The 14,140-nt window shown below is 38.9% G+C and overlaps 3 protein-coding genes and 1 pseudogene across 3 annotated transcripts; 3 read left to right on the top strand and 1 right to left on the bottom strand.

Annotated features, from left to right (window-relative positions):
- The first annotated feature begins 5,669 nt into the window (after positions 1 to 5,669).
- LOC104770157 (putative OVARIAN TUMOR DOMAIN-containing deubiquitinating enzyme 8) lies at positions 5,670 to 8,050 on the top strand. The gene is made up of 5 exons (XM_010494530.3): positions 5,670 to 6,735; positions 6,822 to 6,876; positions 6,999 to 7,073; positions 7,195 to 7,465; positions 7,566 to 8,050. Exons 1-5 carry the CDS (start codon positions 6,668 to 6,670, stop codon positions 7,805 to 7,807), a joined length of 711 nt encoding a protein of 236 aa, XP_010492832.2. The 5' UTR covers positions 5,670 to 6,667; the 3' UTR covers positions 7,808 to 8,050.
- A 1,831-nt stretch (positions 8,051 to 9,881) lies between these two features.
- LOC147918621 (L-type lectin-domain containing receptor kinase VIII.1-like) lies at positions 9,882 to 10,289 on the top strand. The gene has a single exon (XM_087503607.1). The coding sequence runs from the start codon at positions 9,882 to 9,884 to the stop codon at positions 10,287 to 10,289; it is 408 nt and encodes a 135-aa protein (XP_087359733.1).
- LOC147918620 (uncharacterized) lies at positions 10,278 to 10,752 on the top strand. Its single transcript, XM_087503432.1, has 2 exons — positions 10,278 to 10,492; positions 10,637 to 10,752. Exons 1-2 carry the CDS (start codon positions 10,389 to 10,391, stop codon positions 10,713 to 10,715), a joined length of 183 nt encoding a protein of 60 aa, XP_087359558.1. The 5' UTR covers positions 10,278 to 10,388; the 3' UTR covers positions 10,716 to 10,752.
- Positions 10,753 to 12,215: 1,463 nt separating this feature from the next.
- On the bottom strand, positions 12,216 to 13,040 carry LOC104772346 (NAC domain-containing protein 40-like; annotated as a pseudogene).
- Positions 13,041 to 14,140: the final 1,100 nt, after the last annotated feature.

The following is a 14,140-nucleotide window of genomic DNA, read 5'->3' as shown; positions in this document are numbered from 1 at the left end:
TCACATTAACATCGCGGGCTCCTCGCCAGCAACACATGTTAGATAGCGACTAGCTACATTTCGGCGTAGGAGTACTCCTCTGTAGATGCAATACCGTGCGCTGACGATTTTGAGTTTCCTGGCTGCCCATTTGTCGGCTGGGAGTTTCCCTTTTTCCAAATAAGCCCAGATCGGGCTCCTCCAGTCTCCCGCCCCCCAATTGTTAGTATTTGTACTGCTCGAAGTTGAGTGCGGGATAACAGCTTGGTCGATGACTGGTGAGCTAGATGGTTCCAGAGTTTCATGTGTTCCATGTTCGACCGTAGGTGGATCGATATCGCCCGGAGTAGGCGTGATAGGAGCTGAGTCCACCTGTGATAAGGAGTCCGAAATTGCCTTGCGAACTGCCTCTTTAACAGCTAACTGTATCTTCTTTGCTCAAGTGACTACATTCGAGCTCTCTAAGTGAATGCTTGGAAATTCAATGACTTCGACGGGGATAATTCTTGTCATTGCAAGATCCGAAGTCGATGCCAGAGCTGCTAAGGCATCCGCAGCAAAGTTTTTCACTTCATGGGTCCTTAGTGATTTCAAAATCCTCGAACTTAGTTACTATTTCCCGAGCCGCAGATAAATAAGCCTCCATACGACCATCATTTGTCTCGTACTCTCCTAAAAACTGGTTGGTGACCAGCTGTGAATCACAAAAAGCTCGGAGCTTTCGGACACCAATCCCTACCACGAGGCGCAAGCCGGTGAGGAAGGAGTCGTCTTCGGCTTTGTTATTTGATCCACTGAATGCCAAGTGAAATGACTGCTCAATCACTTCACCAGTAGGAGAGGTGAGACGAACCCAAATTCCTGCTCTCGATCTAGAAGATGCTCCATCTACATATAATGTCCATGTGACCTCGATACTGTCGCTGACCGAACAAGCTAGTGGGAGTTCTATCAGGAAATCTGCCAGCACTTGCGCCTTAGCACAAGTTCGAGTTCGAAACTCGACGTCATATTCACTAAGCTCGACGGACCACTTAGCTAACCTCCCGGACTGGCTCGGACTATGTAACACCATCCGAAGTGGTTGCGTCGTTAAAATTACGATTGTATGAGATTGAAAGTAAGGTCACAACTTTCTTGCCGAAGTAACTACTGCTAGGGTCAATTTTTCCATCACAGGATACCTGGATTCTGCCCCAGTAAACGACTTACTGACATAAAAGATTGGTCTCTGCTCCTCCCTTTCTTCCCGAACCAAGACTCCACTTACTGCGCTGTCCGAAACAGCTACGTAAAGGAAAAGTGGCTCACCAAACTCAGGTTTAGCCAAGACCGGAGGTTCAGATAGATATGCTCATGGATAAGAAGGCATTAATTTGCCTCGAGTTTGCTTCAATTCCTCGTTCCGTGACGATGTATCCTAAAAATTCCCCTGATGGGACTGCAAAGGTGCACTTCGTGGGGTTAAGCTTCATCCCGAACTGGTTCAAGATGTCAAAGCAAACTTTCAAATCTGAAAGATGCGAGCTGGCTTCCAGAGACTTCACCAGCATGTCGTCAATGTAGACTTCCATGGTTTTTCCAAGCTGATGCTCGAACATTCGGTTTACTAGTCGCTGGTAGGTTGCTTCGGCGTTTTTTAATCCAAAAGGCATCACCTTGTAACAGTAAATCCCGCGGTCTGTAATGAATGCGGTCTTTTCATGGTCGTCCGGGTTTATGAGGATTTGGTTGTAACCAGAGAAGGCGTCCATGAAAGACTTCAGCTCGTGGCCCGAAGTGGACTCAACTAGCCTATCGATATGTGGAAGTTTAAAGCTGTCCTTGGGGCACGCCTTATTCAGATCGGTAAAATCGACGCAAACTCGTGACTTTCCATTCTTCTTCTTAACTACCACTGTGTTTGCAAGCCACTCAGGGTACTTTACTTCACGTATCTGCCCTGCATTTAGTAAGCGTTCTACCTCTTTGTTAACGATTTCAGCTCGCTCATGGCCTAATTTCCTTTGCTTATGCTTTACCGGTCTGAACGTTGGATCCACGTTTAGCTCATGTGAGATTACCTCCGAACTGATCCCGAGCATTTCGTCTACGGACCACGCAAAGGTGATCATATTCTCCTTCAAAAAAGATATCAGATTGGTGCGAAGCTCGCTATCTAATCCGACTCCGATCTTGATTTCTTGATCTGGAAACTTATCATTGATGAAGATAGACTCAGTGAGGTTGCCTTTTAGCTGCTTCCGAACTGGATTCTTTGGGACCTCGAGCTGTGGTTGCTATTGAACCAGGAGCTTGTGACTCGCGAGATAGATTCTCCTCGCCGTCCTTTGACTCCCTAAAATATCTCGAACTTCTTGCGGGGTTGGGAACTTGACGCACTGATGGTACTTGAGGCTACTGCCTTCATCTGGTAAAGCCAAGGTGTTCCCATAATAACATTATAGGCCGCAGGTTGGTCAAAGACTGTGAACTCCACCATTTTTACCACTCCTTGAGTGGAGACCGGTAGTGTTATTGTCCCTAACGACATCGATGTCTCACTCGTGTATGAGACCAAAAGAGAGGGTGGTCCCACAATGCGCTCTCTTCCAATACCCATTCTAGTAAGCGTTTCAAGAAATATTAAGTCCACCGAACTGCCAGTATCTATTAAGATCCGGCATACTTCGTGGTTCGCAATGTCTAATGATATGACGAGTGCGTCATCGTGCGGAGCATCTAGTTCCTCGGTTTCTTTCTCCGAGAAAGTGACTTTGGGTAAATCACTTGTTGTAACCTTGATTCGTTTCGGCTGAGGGCTCGTGAGCTTCCTCTGATGATCTTTAATCTCTGTGATGGAGTTTCGAAAAAGGCGTGAACCCCTCATTATGACGTCGATTCTTTTTTTAGGGGCTGCGTTCCCATCTGTTTGTTTTGGTTTTTTCGAGGGTGGAGCGTCTTCATCCACTTCGGAGGTTGCCTTTTGCTCTAGCTCCTCGATAGTCATGTTCAGCATCTCTTCGGACACGTATTTTTCCGCGAGAAGGTGCATCAGCTTCTTGCAGTCCCGAGTTGAGTGGCTATTGGTTTTGTGGAGTTCGCAGTACGTATCTTTATCCCAGACCCATTTGTTACTCAGGAGTACTTCGCTCTTGGAGCGTGGTGAAAATGGGGGGTTTGGATGGTGAACTCTTTGGAGAGTTTTTCTTGGGAGATTGGTTTACTGCAAATGTGCCGGGTCCAAACTTCGGAGTCGAAGGCGGAGTCTTTTTAGTAGGTGCTTCGAACCGAGATTTGCCTGTAGGTGCAACTTTGTGTTTTAGTGCAGCGGCAGCCTTTTCTTCCTCTGCAATTATCCAGTTCGAAGCCCGGTGCAATGCGTCCTGGATGGTTGGGAACCGATTTACTGTCAATTCTTCGCGGAAACGAGAGTTGTGCGAAATGCCATTTTTCAATGCGGCCAAAGCAGTTGAGTCTGAAAGTCCCAGAATCTGGAACTGGATTTCCTTGAACTTTGTTATATAAGATCGGAGAGACTCTCCGGCAGTTTGGTTCAAGTTCCAAAGTTGAGCGTCTGTTACCGCGGTTTTGATTAAGCTAGAATACTGCTTAATGAAAGAGGTCGACAGCTCAGTGAAGTTGTTTATGGAGCCAGCTGTCAAAGATGCGAATCAAAGTAGAGCTGGTCCGCAGAATGTTTCTGCGAACAACTTGCAGTACCCAACGTCTGCTTCATGAGGCTCGAGGTCCACACGGCTAGCTGTTAACAAGAAGGTCTTGAGATGACTGGTTGGATCTCCTTTTCCTTCGTAGCTCGAGAATTTAATTTTGCCAGTATCTTTGACGCGGACTCGGGCTGCTTGATCAGAGAAAGGAGTTCGCTTTGATTCTTCGATCACCCGAAAAATATCCGGTGCCGAAATGATTGCACTGTGCATTACAGATCACATGTCTTGGATTTCGCTCTGCATACAGAAGATCTCGGGATTGGTGGCATAACCAGGAGTCGGACTGTTTCCGCCCATAGGGGAAGGACGACGAGCTGGAACTTCGGAGGATCCAGCAATATCAAGCTGAACCGGATTGCGGCTGTTATTAGTATACACAAATTATTAGTATTGCATACACAAATATTAGTATTATTAATATAAATTTTAAAATGAATTAGATCATTTTAAAAGACTGGCCTATATATATATATAAATATAAATACATCTAAGTTTAGCTATATATTTCAAAGCGAATAACATATATTAATTTTTCACAAAATCAAAAATAAATAGATGCAGTTATGGAAAAGACGGGCCATACCAAAATCGAAATATCAAATTTTTAAAAATATATTTAATAGAGGAAAGATACAAAATAAATAAAAAATATTTTATAGGTACGCATCGAACAATTTTTAAACAAGTTTATAAGAAAAATCGATCGATGCATACCTATACTCAAGTATTTCGCGATCACTGAGATCGTCCAAACACAGCAACTTCGTCTAGGTGTTAGGCATCTTTTAAATTTGGGATTGATAGACCTTTCCTCTCTCACAAAAGATTAGGGCTAGATTTAAGGCTAATTGGAATTATTCTTTTCTGATGGTTGGTTATTTGAGTTTTATGGTTTTTTATTAATTACAAAAAGGAAAGTTAATAGATGTTCAAAACAATTTTTTTTTGTTAAAATCATAGTTATTTTGGAGGAACATGATGTTCAAGAGGATAGTCTGATATTATCTTTTGTTAAAATATGTACAATTTTTTTATAGCTTTAATTAAATTTGGATTTCCTATTATATGCAATATGTATAGTAGTACTATATTAACTAGACTGTTCAAGAAAACGATGAACGAGATCATAGAACATATTTGAACTATTCTTTAGACTACTGTGCAATATAATAACGAGTAAAGACAATTACAGTTAATTTGGTTGGAGATTAGATGTTAAGGTGCCATTAATTTCTCATAAAAATTTGGTTGGAGATTAGCTGTTAAGGTGCCATCATTAATTTCTAATAAAATTCCAGGAAATTTTGGTCTGATATACAAAATTGGAAATTGTTTAAAATAAGAAGAAAATGACATGCAAAAGATTTCTGAACTATTACAAAATAAAATTTAATTAAGACATTATTAATCTACAGATGTCTAACGTAAGTGGTTGAGATAACACGTACGAAGCTCTCGGCTACTGAGATGGCAATAGTGTCAACAATATTAAAACAAGAGACGCACACGAATCATCATCAGTGGCTATTTTTTTTAAGATAACGTTTATAAAAATATTAAAGACAAGATCGAGTGGAATGTTTGGGAGGGTCACCGTATGAGCAAACTCTAGTGTAATATGCGGATGCATTTTAAAATATTATATTTCACAGTATACTTTTATCGTCATTGATTTATATAGCACATCAATAAAATAGAGCTATCATTAATCTATCAACGTCACACTGTGAATAGTTTACCCTACCCATCAGTTGCTCGTTCTACATATATATATATATGTATTTCTTGGATCATTTTGGTCTTTTGTGCTATATATGTATTTGAGAAATGAGAATAGGCTACAAATGTTACCATCGTGTTGGTGTCTACCAATAACAGATCAAGCTTAGAAAAAAATTATAAAGCTACATATTAATTAAGTACGTTCTTATATATATATATATATATATATATAATGATTAATTCAATATCCGGACGAACACATCATAGCGGTGGAAGGAAACTACCGCGGAGTGGCTAAGTGCCACGGAGGTGATCACAAACCTCGTCATTCATTGAGGTTTTGCCCAAGTCTCAAAAAGAACCCGACAAGAGTCATTCATTTGAGCTATCTCTCAGGGATCCATTTCAACTCCATCCACAAAAAAAAGGTTATCCTTCTCTTCTTTCTCCATAGTATACCTCATCTTTTCCTCTTTGGTGTGTCTTCTCTATATATGTGCCACGGAGGTGATCACAAACCTCGTCTTCAAGACCTCAAAGGGTAGAAAGTCTCCATTGTTTGGTCCAAACTTGCTTGGAATTACCACCGGTACAAAGTTTGATATTGAGGACGGGGAAAAGAAGATCGTAGGATTTCATGGACGATCGAGTAATGCTCTCGACGCTCTTGGAGTTTACTTTGTACATGGCTCTCTAACCACGCCGTCGTCTCCGCCTGTTTACAAGCTGGATGCACGAGGTGGTCCAGGGGGACGTGTTTGGGATGATGGATCTTACGGCGGCGTTAAAACGTGGAGCATTGGTCAAGATAATTCTCGTAACAATCATACCAAAAATAATATAGTGAACTATATTTATTTATTTTTTTAATTTTTAAAAGACTGCCTGAAACTTTCCTTTTTGTTCGGTCTATAAAAGAACCATATATTCGGAAAAGAATTGTAATTCAAATCTAACCCTACAAAGAGGTTACTTATGATTTCGGAGATGATTTAGGAGATGAGAGTTACTTATGTTTAGGAGTTTATCTAGACATAATGTTATTCCTATTAGGAATTGGTTTTGGTGTTTTATATAAAAAGAGTGCTAAGGTTTGCAGAAGTTGTAAGGAGTTTTAAAGAGAGATTAAGACTGAGAGATTGTATGAGCTTAAACTTTTGAGTTATTTTCTTTGAGCTAATAAGAGAGTTATTCTTCAAACATTCTTGTGTTTTTAATATTTCTTGCTAAAACTAGAAGCACAACTCTAAAAAAAAATGTCTAACAACCAGACGAAATCGTTGTGTTTGGACGATCTTAGTGATCGAGAAATACTTGAGTATAGGTATTCTTTTTGAAAACTTGTTCAACCAAACTTTTTTTGCCCGATATATCTCGACTATTTATGTGTTTTTTTCCTTGCTTTTTCAGATTGGAGTGGGAAGGTTTCACCGAAATCAAGATGAAAAGTGATGGAAATTGCCAGGTAATGAATGTTGTTTCTAATTCAAATTATACTCAACCAACTTGATATATAATATATCTGTTTGATGATCGTGTTATGATTTATGTATAACCCCTTTCTTGTTTTTGTCAATTCTATTTCAGTTCCGTGCTTTAGCTGATCAACTTTATAAAACCTCCGATTCTCATAAACTTGTTAGACAAGAAATCGTACAACAGGTAAATCAGTCTTGAAACTTTTCCTAACTTTAATTTGCAGATTGTTCCTTTTTTCTTTTTCTTTTTATACGATGATGATGATGATTGATTGATTGATGACGCTGTTTAATTTCCTCATCAGCTTAAATCTCATCCAAAGATGTACAAAGGATTTGTTAATAACATGAACTTCTCCGACTATGTCAAGAACATGTCCAAGAACTCTGAATGGGGCGATGAAGTCACATTAAAAGCCGCTGCTGATGTGTATGCGGTCAAAATAGTACTCATTACATCAATCAAACAGACTCCATTCATTAAGGTTTTGCCCAAGTCTCAAAAAGAACCCGACAGAGTCATTCATTTGAGCTATCTCTCAGGGATCCATTTCAACTCCATCCACAAAAAAAAAGGTTATCCTTCTCTTCTTTCTCCATAGTATACCTCATCTTTTCCTCTTACAAGAGAGAAATACTGTATCATTCTTACTCTTCGTCTTGTTGGCTACTTCAGATTCAGGTTTAGGTTCTGCCTCGATGAAGAAGCTACAGAAGAAGAAGGAGAGGGAGCAGAAGAAAATTGAGGAGGAGCAGAAGAAAAAAGAGGAGGAGGACAAGGAGGAGAAAAAAAAAGACAAGGAGGAGAAGAAAAAGGACAAGGAGGAGAAGAAGAAGGCCAAGGTGAAGAAGGAGAAGAGGGACAAGAAGAACAGTAATCACCATTTTCACTATTCTGATGTCATGTCAGTTACTTGACCAAGAAGATGATTCATTTTTCTATAATTAAGAGTATATGCATGCATTCGACAAGTTGATTGCTATATTAATGGGCACGTTATGGAGTCTTGCGAGACATTTAAAAACACAACATGAATGTAGGTAATGCCTTGCTTAGTTGTGGTATAGACATTATTATAATCTGTTTTGCTCCTTTTAATCAGGATAGATGTACGTGCCTTATCATAACGTTTTAATAAGATTTTTCCATATTCCTCTGTTTGGCGTTCTGTTTTTTTTTCTTTCTATTTTTACTCTGTTTTACAACATAAACTGTGAGGGAGTATTGCATGGTTCAGGCGTTCAGCTAGATTGTTAATCACTCTTCCCTCTCATTAATATTGTTAATAGCAACATTTTTTTATATGGACAAAATATTCTATCATCTGTACGTAGAAATTTTTCTACAAAAACCAGTCAGTCATGTCGACTAATTAAATGAAACTTCCAATAAGAAATAGTGTGTATTCTCTTTTACTCTGCTACAGTGCTACTTCTAATGTGTTTGTAATTAAGTTCAAGTTTTCACTGTTTCTGCCAAAAGTCCAATATGATTGGTGTGTCTTCTCTTTTTACTTGTTGGTAAGAAAATCCTAGTCTACCATACAAGCTAAGCTCAAGTCACTCTTGTTGTCCCTGCCAGCCTTCAAAGAGATGGAAACTCTACATGACAATAATAAGATGTAACAGGGAAATCTTATAGAGTCACCGATCGATGAAGCGCTAAAAACATTTATCAGCACTTTTTGAAATGATTCAATAGACTGTATTCACATATCACAACAGTCAATTAACTGCCTTTCGCTTACAACACATTGCCCGAAAGGCCATGGATCCACGCCATGGAAGCGGTTCCATTTATCTTCCATCAAATTATCCACATAAGACGAGGTAGAGGAAGTACAAGTGAGCGTCATGGAACCATGATCCTCTCAACCATTCAAGAAATTTACCCTGAGCTGTGTCAGATCTAGAGTAGCCAGCATGCACTGCCTACTGATGTGGACAAAGTTTTTCCCCTCTATTCTTGCTCCTTGTAACACCTCGAAGAGAAAAGAGACACAAATGTTTTTATAAAAAAAGGCTTTCTTATTGCTGTTCTCCGGAAGACACTCACTTTGCTCGTCTTAAAATTAACGCCACTTTTGAAACTAAAGTATAATAACCCTATATAAATACTACGATCAAACATTAGAGCTAACTTGACTAATATTAGGAGAATGCCACAAACATTCTAATGGATCATCAAATTAGGAACAAAGATAAATATGAAATTACACATTGCATAAGTGATAAGATCAAATAAGTAGGTAATGAAAATTCATGAAGCTTTTGATACGTGGATCTCTTATAATTCATTTGTTTTTTTCATAAACGATCTCTTAAAATAGTCAATGATGATGATTCGTGCATCTCTTTCTCTTGTATATGTTGACACTCACTTTGCATATAGAATGATAGAGACATGATATCTCATTAACTTTGCTTCATACGTGTTATATTGTAAAAGTTGTTGACAGTCACTTTGCTTCATTACATGTTATCTCAATAACTTTCGTGGAGATATATAGACATGTGTAGATTAATAATGGGCCCAATTAGAATCCTTTGCATATAGACATGTGTAGATGAATAATAGCGATATTTAATTTTGTAAATTTTTTTTTTTAAACCACTGATATAATTTATTTGATATCTCATTATTGTCATATATTAGATGAGATTGAGATCAGTTACTGACTTAGGCCATCCTTAACAGGATAACTTTCCCCCTGTTCTAAGCTCAATAAATAATAAAAATATGTAATAATGGGCTTAGATCAATATTTTTGATCTTGGTTCAGAACTGATCCAAAAGCTGTTCTAATATTCTTCCTCTCTTCTGATTGGTCGAAAAAATATCGAGAGAACGAAAAAAATTCTGATTGCTCTCTTCCGTCGTATTCCGTCATAAAACGAGAGAGAGTGTGTTTGAGAGCGAATCAAGGTTCCTCCAAAGAAGATGTCTTTAATTCTTATTTTTGTTTTATGCTGCTTCGAGATTTACCAAACAATGGCTGCTGCAGATGCAAATCCCTCGTTTTTGTTTAATGGTGGGTTTGTGAAATCTCCGAGCTTTGACGAGAATATTGCTCTGTTTGGAGATTCGAAATTTGTTGACGGCGGTCCATCGATTCAATTGACTGACTCAGTGAGTCGGAGTGAAGGAAGAGTTGTTTACAGGCAACCCATCAGACTCTTCCAAGGTAAAGAAAGAAACTTTTCCGGATCATTCTCGACTAGTTTCTCGTTTTCGATGTCTGATGAGATTGGTGCTGTCCTGGCTTTTGTAATGGTTCCAACTGGTTTGGATCTTAGGTCGTTTGGTAGAAAGGGTAATAATAACAGTAGTTCATCTGGTCTAGGGTTCTTATTGCGACACAAGGTCGAGACTGATATCTTATCAGCACTTGTGTTTTGATTCCACGAGAAAGAGATTTGTGCTTTTCTTATAGGATTAGATATCCTGGATTGGAGGAGATATAGGAACTGAACTTTGTTCTGTTTACTCGTTTGTGTTATGCAGCAACACAACACTGAGCTAGTGGTTGGTATGGTGAGGCAACAGTTTAAGAAACACATGAATGAGACAGACCCTGAGAAGATTCAGAAGCTTAAAGATGAGTGAGTTTTTTTTCTCCCCAATCTTTAGTGAATGTTATATACTGGTAGAGAACCTTGTGATTACTGATTAGATCAGTATCAGATGTCCAACTTGTTCATTGAGGCATGTAATGCAAAAAAATTCTCTGATATAACATTTGGCAGTGCTGCTCGGGGACTAATCAATCACATGTTGTTTGAGTCGGCAAAGCTGACAGGAGGCAAGGTTAGCCAGAGATCCTGATGCATTCTGGTTGCAGACTCCCATTGTTATGCTATTTCTCTCTCTGTCTGTTCAAGGCTTGTAGGCTAATAATGCAAACTAAGTTGGCTTTAATAAAAGACTTCATCGACTAGCGTCCGTGACTCAACATTGATGATTTTGGTTTGCAATCAGTCTAATGATTATCTACTTCAAGGCAAATCATACAGCTTCGACCCTGGTTTAGATTAATGTTTACTTCTGCTACGTCCTCTAGGCCTGAAGATCAAAAATGTTCTCATTTACATGTACTCTTGTATCTTTGGTGACAACTTTATTTATGAAATAAAATCAGATTCTTGTAGTAAAAGTTTATAACATATGAAAGTTTACATTATTTTCACTATATATTTATTCTAAGAACATCATAATTAGTTCCCCTATTTTTTTTACCTATGATCTTAACAACTGATCTTAGATTATTTTCACTATATATTTAATCTAAGAACACAAAAAAAAGTTCTCCCATTAAGGATGCCCTTACTGTGTCTTCCTGGATACAAGAGGAAAACATCTTTGACTTTTGAATGACCTATGTGTCTTGAAATATAACTAGAAAACATCTGAGACTCTCCTTGACCTAAAAATTAAGGTGGCATAAAAAAAACCTTGAAAAGGTTGAAAAACAACATGTGTGAAAACTTGCAACCAATGTTTTCAAAACCGGACCGGACCGGCGGTCGAACCATGTTAACCCGTGAACCGGCAACATGTCCGGGTTGGGTTAATATCAAAACCCAAAAGAAATTGAACTGGTAAAAAACTATATCAACCCGCCAAAAAACCAAAAACCGGTGAACCATTAAACCGGATAAAACCGGGTTCTACTTTTTTTTTTGTAAAAATGAGTGCAATTAATTTAATTAATTACCTTTTCTAGTTTTCTTCTTAGTAAATTAGCAATAGTAGGGTTTCTTAGAGAATGAAGATTGAATGTTCTACACTCTTATTCTCTTATTGTTTTTAAATTTGAATTTCTAAAATTTTTATTAGTACTGGTTACACTTTGAATTTGTTACACTTTGAGTTTATTACTTTTTAAGGTTTTTAAAAAACATTATGATTATTGAAGTATTTTATTTGGCATATCCAATTATATCATAGTTATAATCATTGAAAAAGAATAGAAAACCTATTCATACCTATTATTTATAAAAATATCATCAAAATCAATTGAACCCGATCAACCCGGGTCGAACCATGTTGACTCATGATCCAAAAACTTTCCCGGTTCAGTTACCGGTCCGATTTTAAAAACAGCAACGCTTGAATGATCTTTTGTATCTTGAATTGAAATATACAAAACAAATTTATATCTGAGCCTTTCCTTTGACTTAAAAAGGTGGCATAATAATTAATTAAGATAACGAAAGAACACCTTCAACGAAACATAATTTATGAAATAACTAACTACTTAAAAATAAAGAGAAGCAAAGCTATCGTCTTCCATAATCATTCTTTGAGATTCACCAAGCAGAATGATCATGGTCCTTTGAGGTGGTGGCAGAGAACTTGGTTTCGGAAGGATTTGTTCATAGATGAATGAAGAATACTCAGTCATGGTCCAACCACTCGGTTTGCTCTTGACGTAGAAGCTGAGATTCCTCTTCTTCCCAATCACTCTACCGGTCTTTCTTGACACGACATTTACATATTTCAACCCTCCAGTGTCTTTCCAACCTTTTACTTTGCGGTTCCGTTTCACAAAGTAAAACCACTCGTTAGGTTTAAAGATATTATTCTTTGTGTGATTAAGCTGCCATGGCTTTTCTGCGTAGCTGTTTTCCTTGTCTTCTATAATGTGAAGATCTTGTTTCGTTGGTCTTGGTCAAAGCCAAGCTTAGACAGAAGGTAATCGCGTATGAGCTCTTCTTCTGAAGGACTAAATCCAAAGCCAACCAGCTCATCCTCTTCATCATCAGCGTAACACTCTTCAACCATCGCCATCGTCTTCTTCTTTCTGGAATTCCTCGAAGCAACTGTCTGAAAAATTCATAAACGAGATGGTATAATTGAGAGAGAATTAATGAACCTCGTCAGTCGCCAATTAGTAGCTCCTTGTCGACTGTTTAGCGACTGATTTTTTTAGCGACGCACTATTTAGCGACTACGTATGTCAGTCACCAATCAGTCGTTATTAAGTAGTTAGCGACTGTATAGTGACTGTTTTTGTAGTCGGCAATTCCATGTTTTCTTGTAGTGAAAGTCACCTATAACCTGTAAAGACGTGACAAGACTAAAGAGACTCTAAAAGCACATTAGATATTAATGTTCAATTATTTAGGGTAAACATAAAATGGAAAATTTGTTTCAACAAACTCGTTAGTTATTGATGAAGAAAGAAATATAAAGCGAGTTCAAAAGACATGACTATTTAAATAGATACACCTATTAGAACAAAAAGTTGTGATGAAAAAATAGAAATAAAATATAGTGGAAAGACACAACCCTACAATGAACAGATACAACAGTTTGAATTAAAAAAACACAAATAAAAACAAAAATTTTACGAAAATGTGCTACGAAAAATTGCAACTGTTGTGTCTGCACTTTATTATACCTAATAACTCATATAAACAGCTTTTAGATAGAATGCATCTTTATTACTATAACATCCCAAATCCAATTTGGTGGGTGTCGATCGACACCAAGGAGGGTGTCTGATGTGAGCACGGGACCAGAACCTGACCGAGACGACCAAGACGAATCAGACGCGATCGAGACGCATGGCCGAGATAACCGAGACGTACCGGGCGCGACCGAGACTCATGACCGAGATGCGCCGAGCACGACCGAGACGCATGATCGAGACGCACCGAGCACGACCGAGACATATGACCGAGACTCGCCGAGCATGACCGAGATGTTCGAGCCGGACCCAGACACCTCTCGGACACGCGTATCACCCGCTGGACAACTTGGAGCCGGCATTCCTAGGATCATTCTCGGTGCAACCACTCGGACCAAGAGCTCATCCAAGAAGACCAAGAGATCGATTCGGCCAAGGCAACCATCGGCGAGATCGTTTGAACAGCTTTCGTCCTTTACCCAAGGATGAGGGCGCCAAAGGCGTTAGAATCATGACTTGTACTCTTTTTCCTACTTCGGGTTTGTCCCAATGGGTTTACCGAAGGGTTTTTAACGAGACAACGAGTTCTGACGCACAACGCCGCGTTTTGAAGTCAATGACGTGGTTCCCGCGTCCAGCCTAAGGACGTGACCTGTTTTGTATTTTCCTTTAAGCTTTACGTTTTGATCCTTTCTAGATCCTTCCCTTGTGAACGTTAGAGTAGTGTGACGTGTGTGATTCTGTTTAAACCACTTAGAGGCACGACGTGTTCTCGATCAAAGGAAACACGTCAAGGGCAAACGTGTGCGAACCATAGCGAGTCCGCGTGTCCTAGACT

The sequence above is a fragment of the Camelina sativa genome, chromosome 20 (assembly GCF_030686135.1).
Source record: "Camelina sativa cultivar CO46 ecotype springtype chromosome 20, ASM3068613v1".
NCBI classification, from domain to species: domain Eukaryota; kingdom Viridiplantae; phylum Streptophyta; class Magnoliopsida; order Brassicales; family Brassicaceae; genus Camelina; species Camelina sativa.
The sequence above is the reverse complement of the archived record's forward strand: the minus strand, read 5'-3'. Positions and strand labels throughout refer to the sequence as shown.

Bases quoted from the DNA above. Each gene is read 5' to 3' on its own strand.
- LOC104770157 (XM_010494530.3), top strand. From the start codon at position 6,668: ATGTCTAACAACCAGACGAAATCGTTGTGTTTGGACGATCTTAGTGAT. The intron at 6,877-6,998 runs GTAATGAATGTT...ATTCTATTTCAG, and splicing joins AAAGTGATGGAAATTGCCAG to TTCCGTGCTTTAGCTGATCA. The intron at 7,074-7,194 runs GTAAATCAGTCT...TTTCCTCATCAG, and splicing joins GACAAGAAATCGTACAACAG to CTTAAATCTCATCCAAAGAT.
- LOC147918621 (XM_087503607.1), top strand. From the start codon at position 9,882: ATGGCTGCTGCAGATGCAAATCCCTCGTTTTTGTTTAATGGTGGGTTT.
- LOC147918620 (XM_087503432.1), top strand. From the start codon at position 10,389: ATGCAGCAACACAACACTGAGCTAGTGGTTGGTATGGTGAGGCAACAG. The intron at 10,493-10,636 runs GTGAGTTTTTTT...AACATTTGGCAG, and splicing joins ATTCAGAAGCTTAAAGATGA to TGCTGCTCGGGGACTAATCA.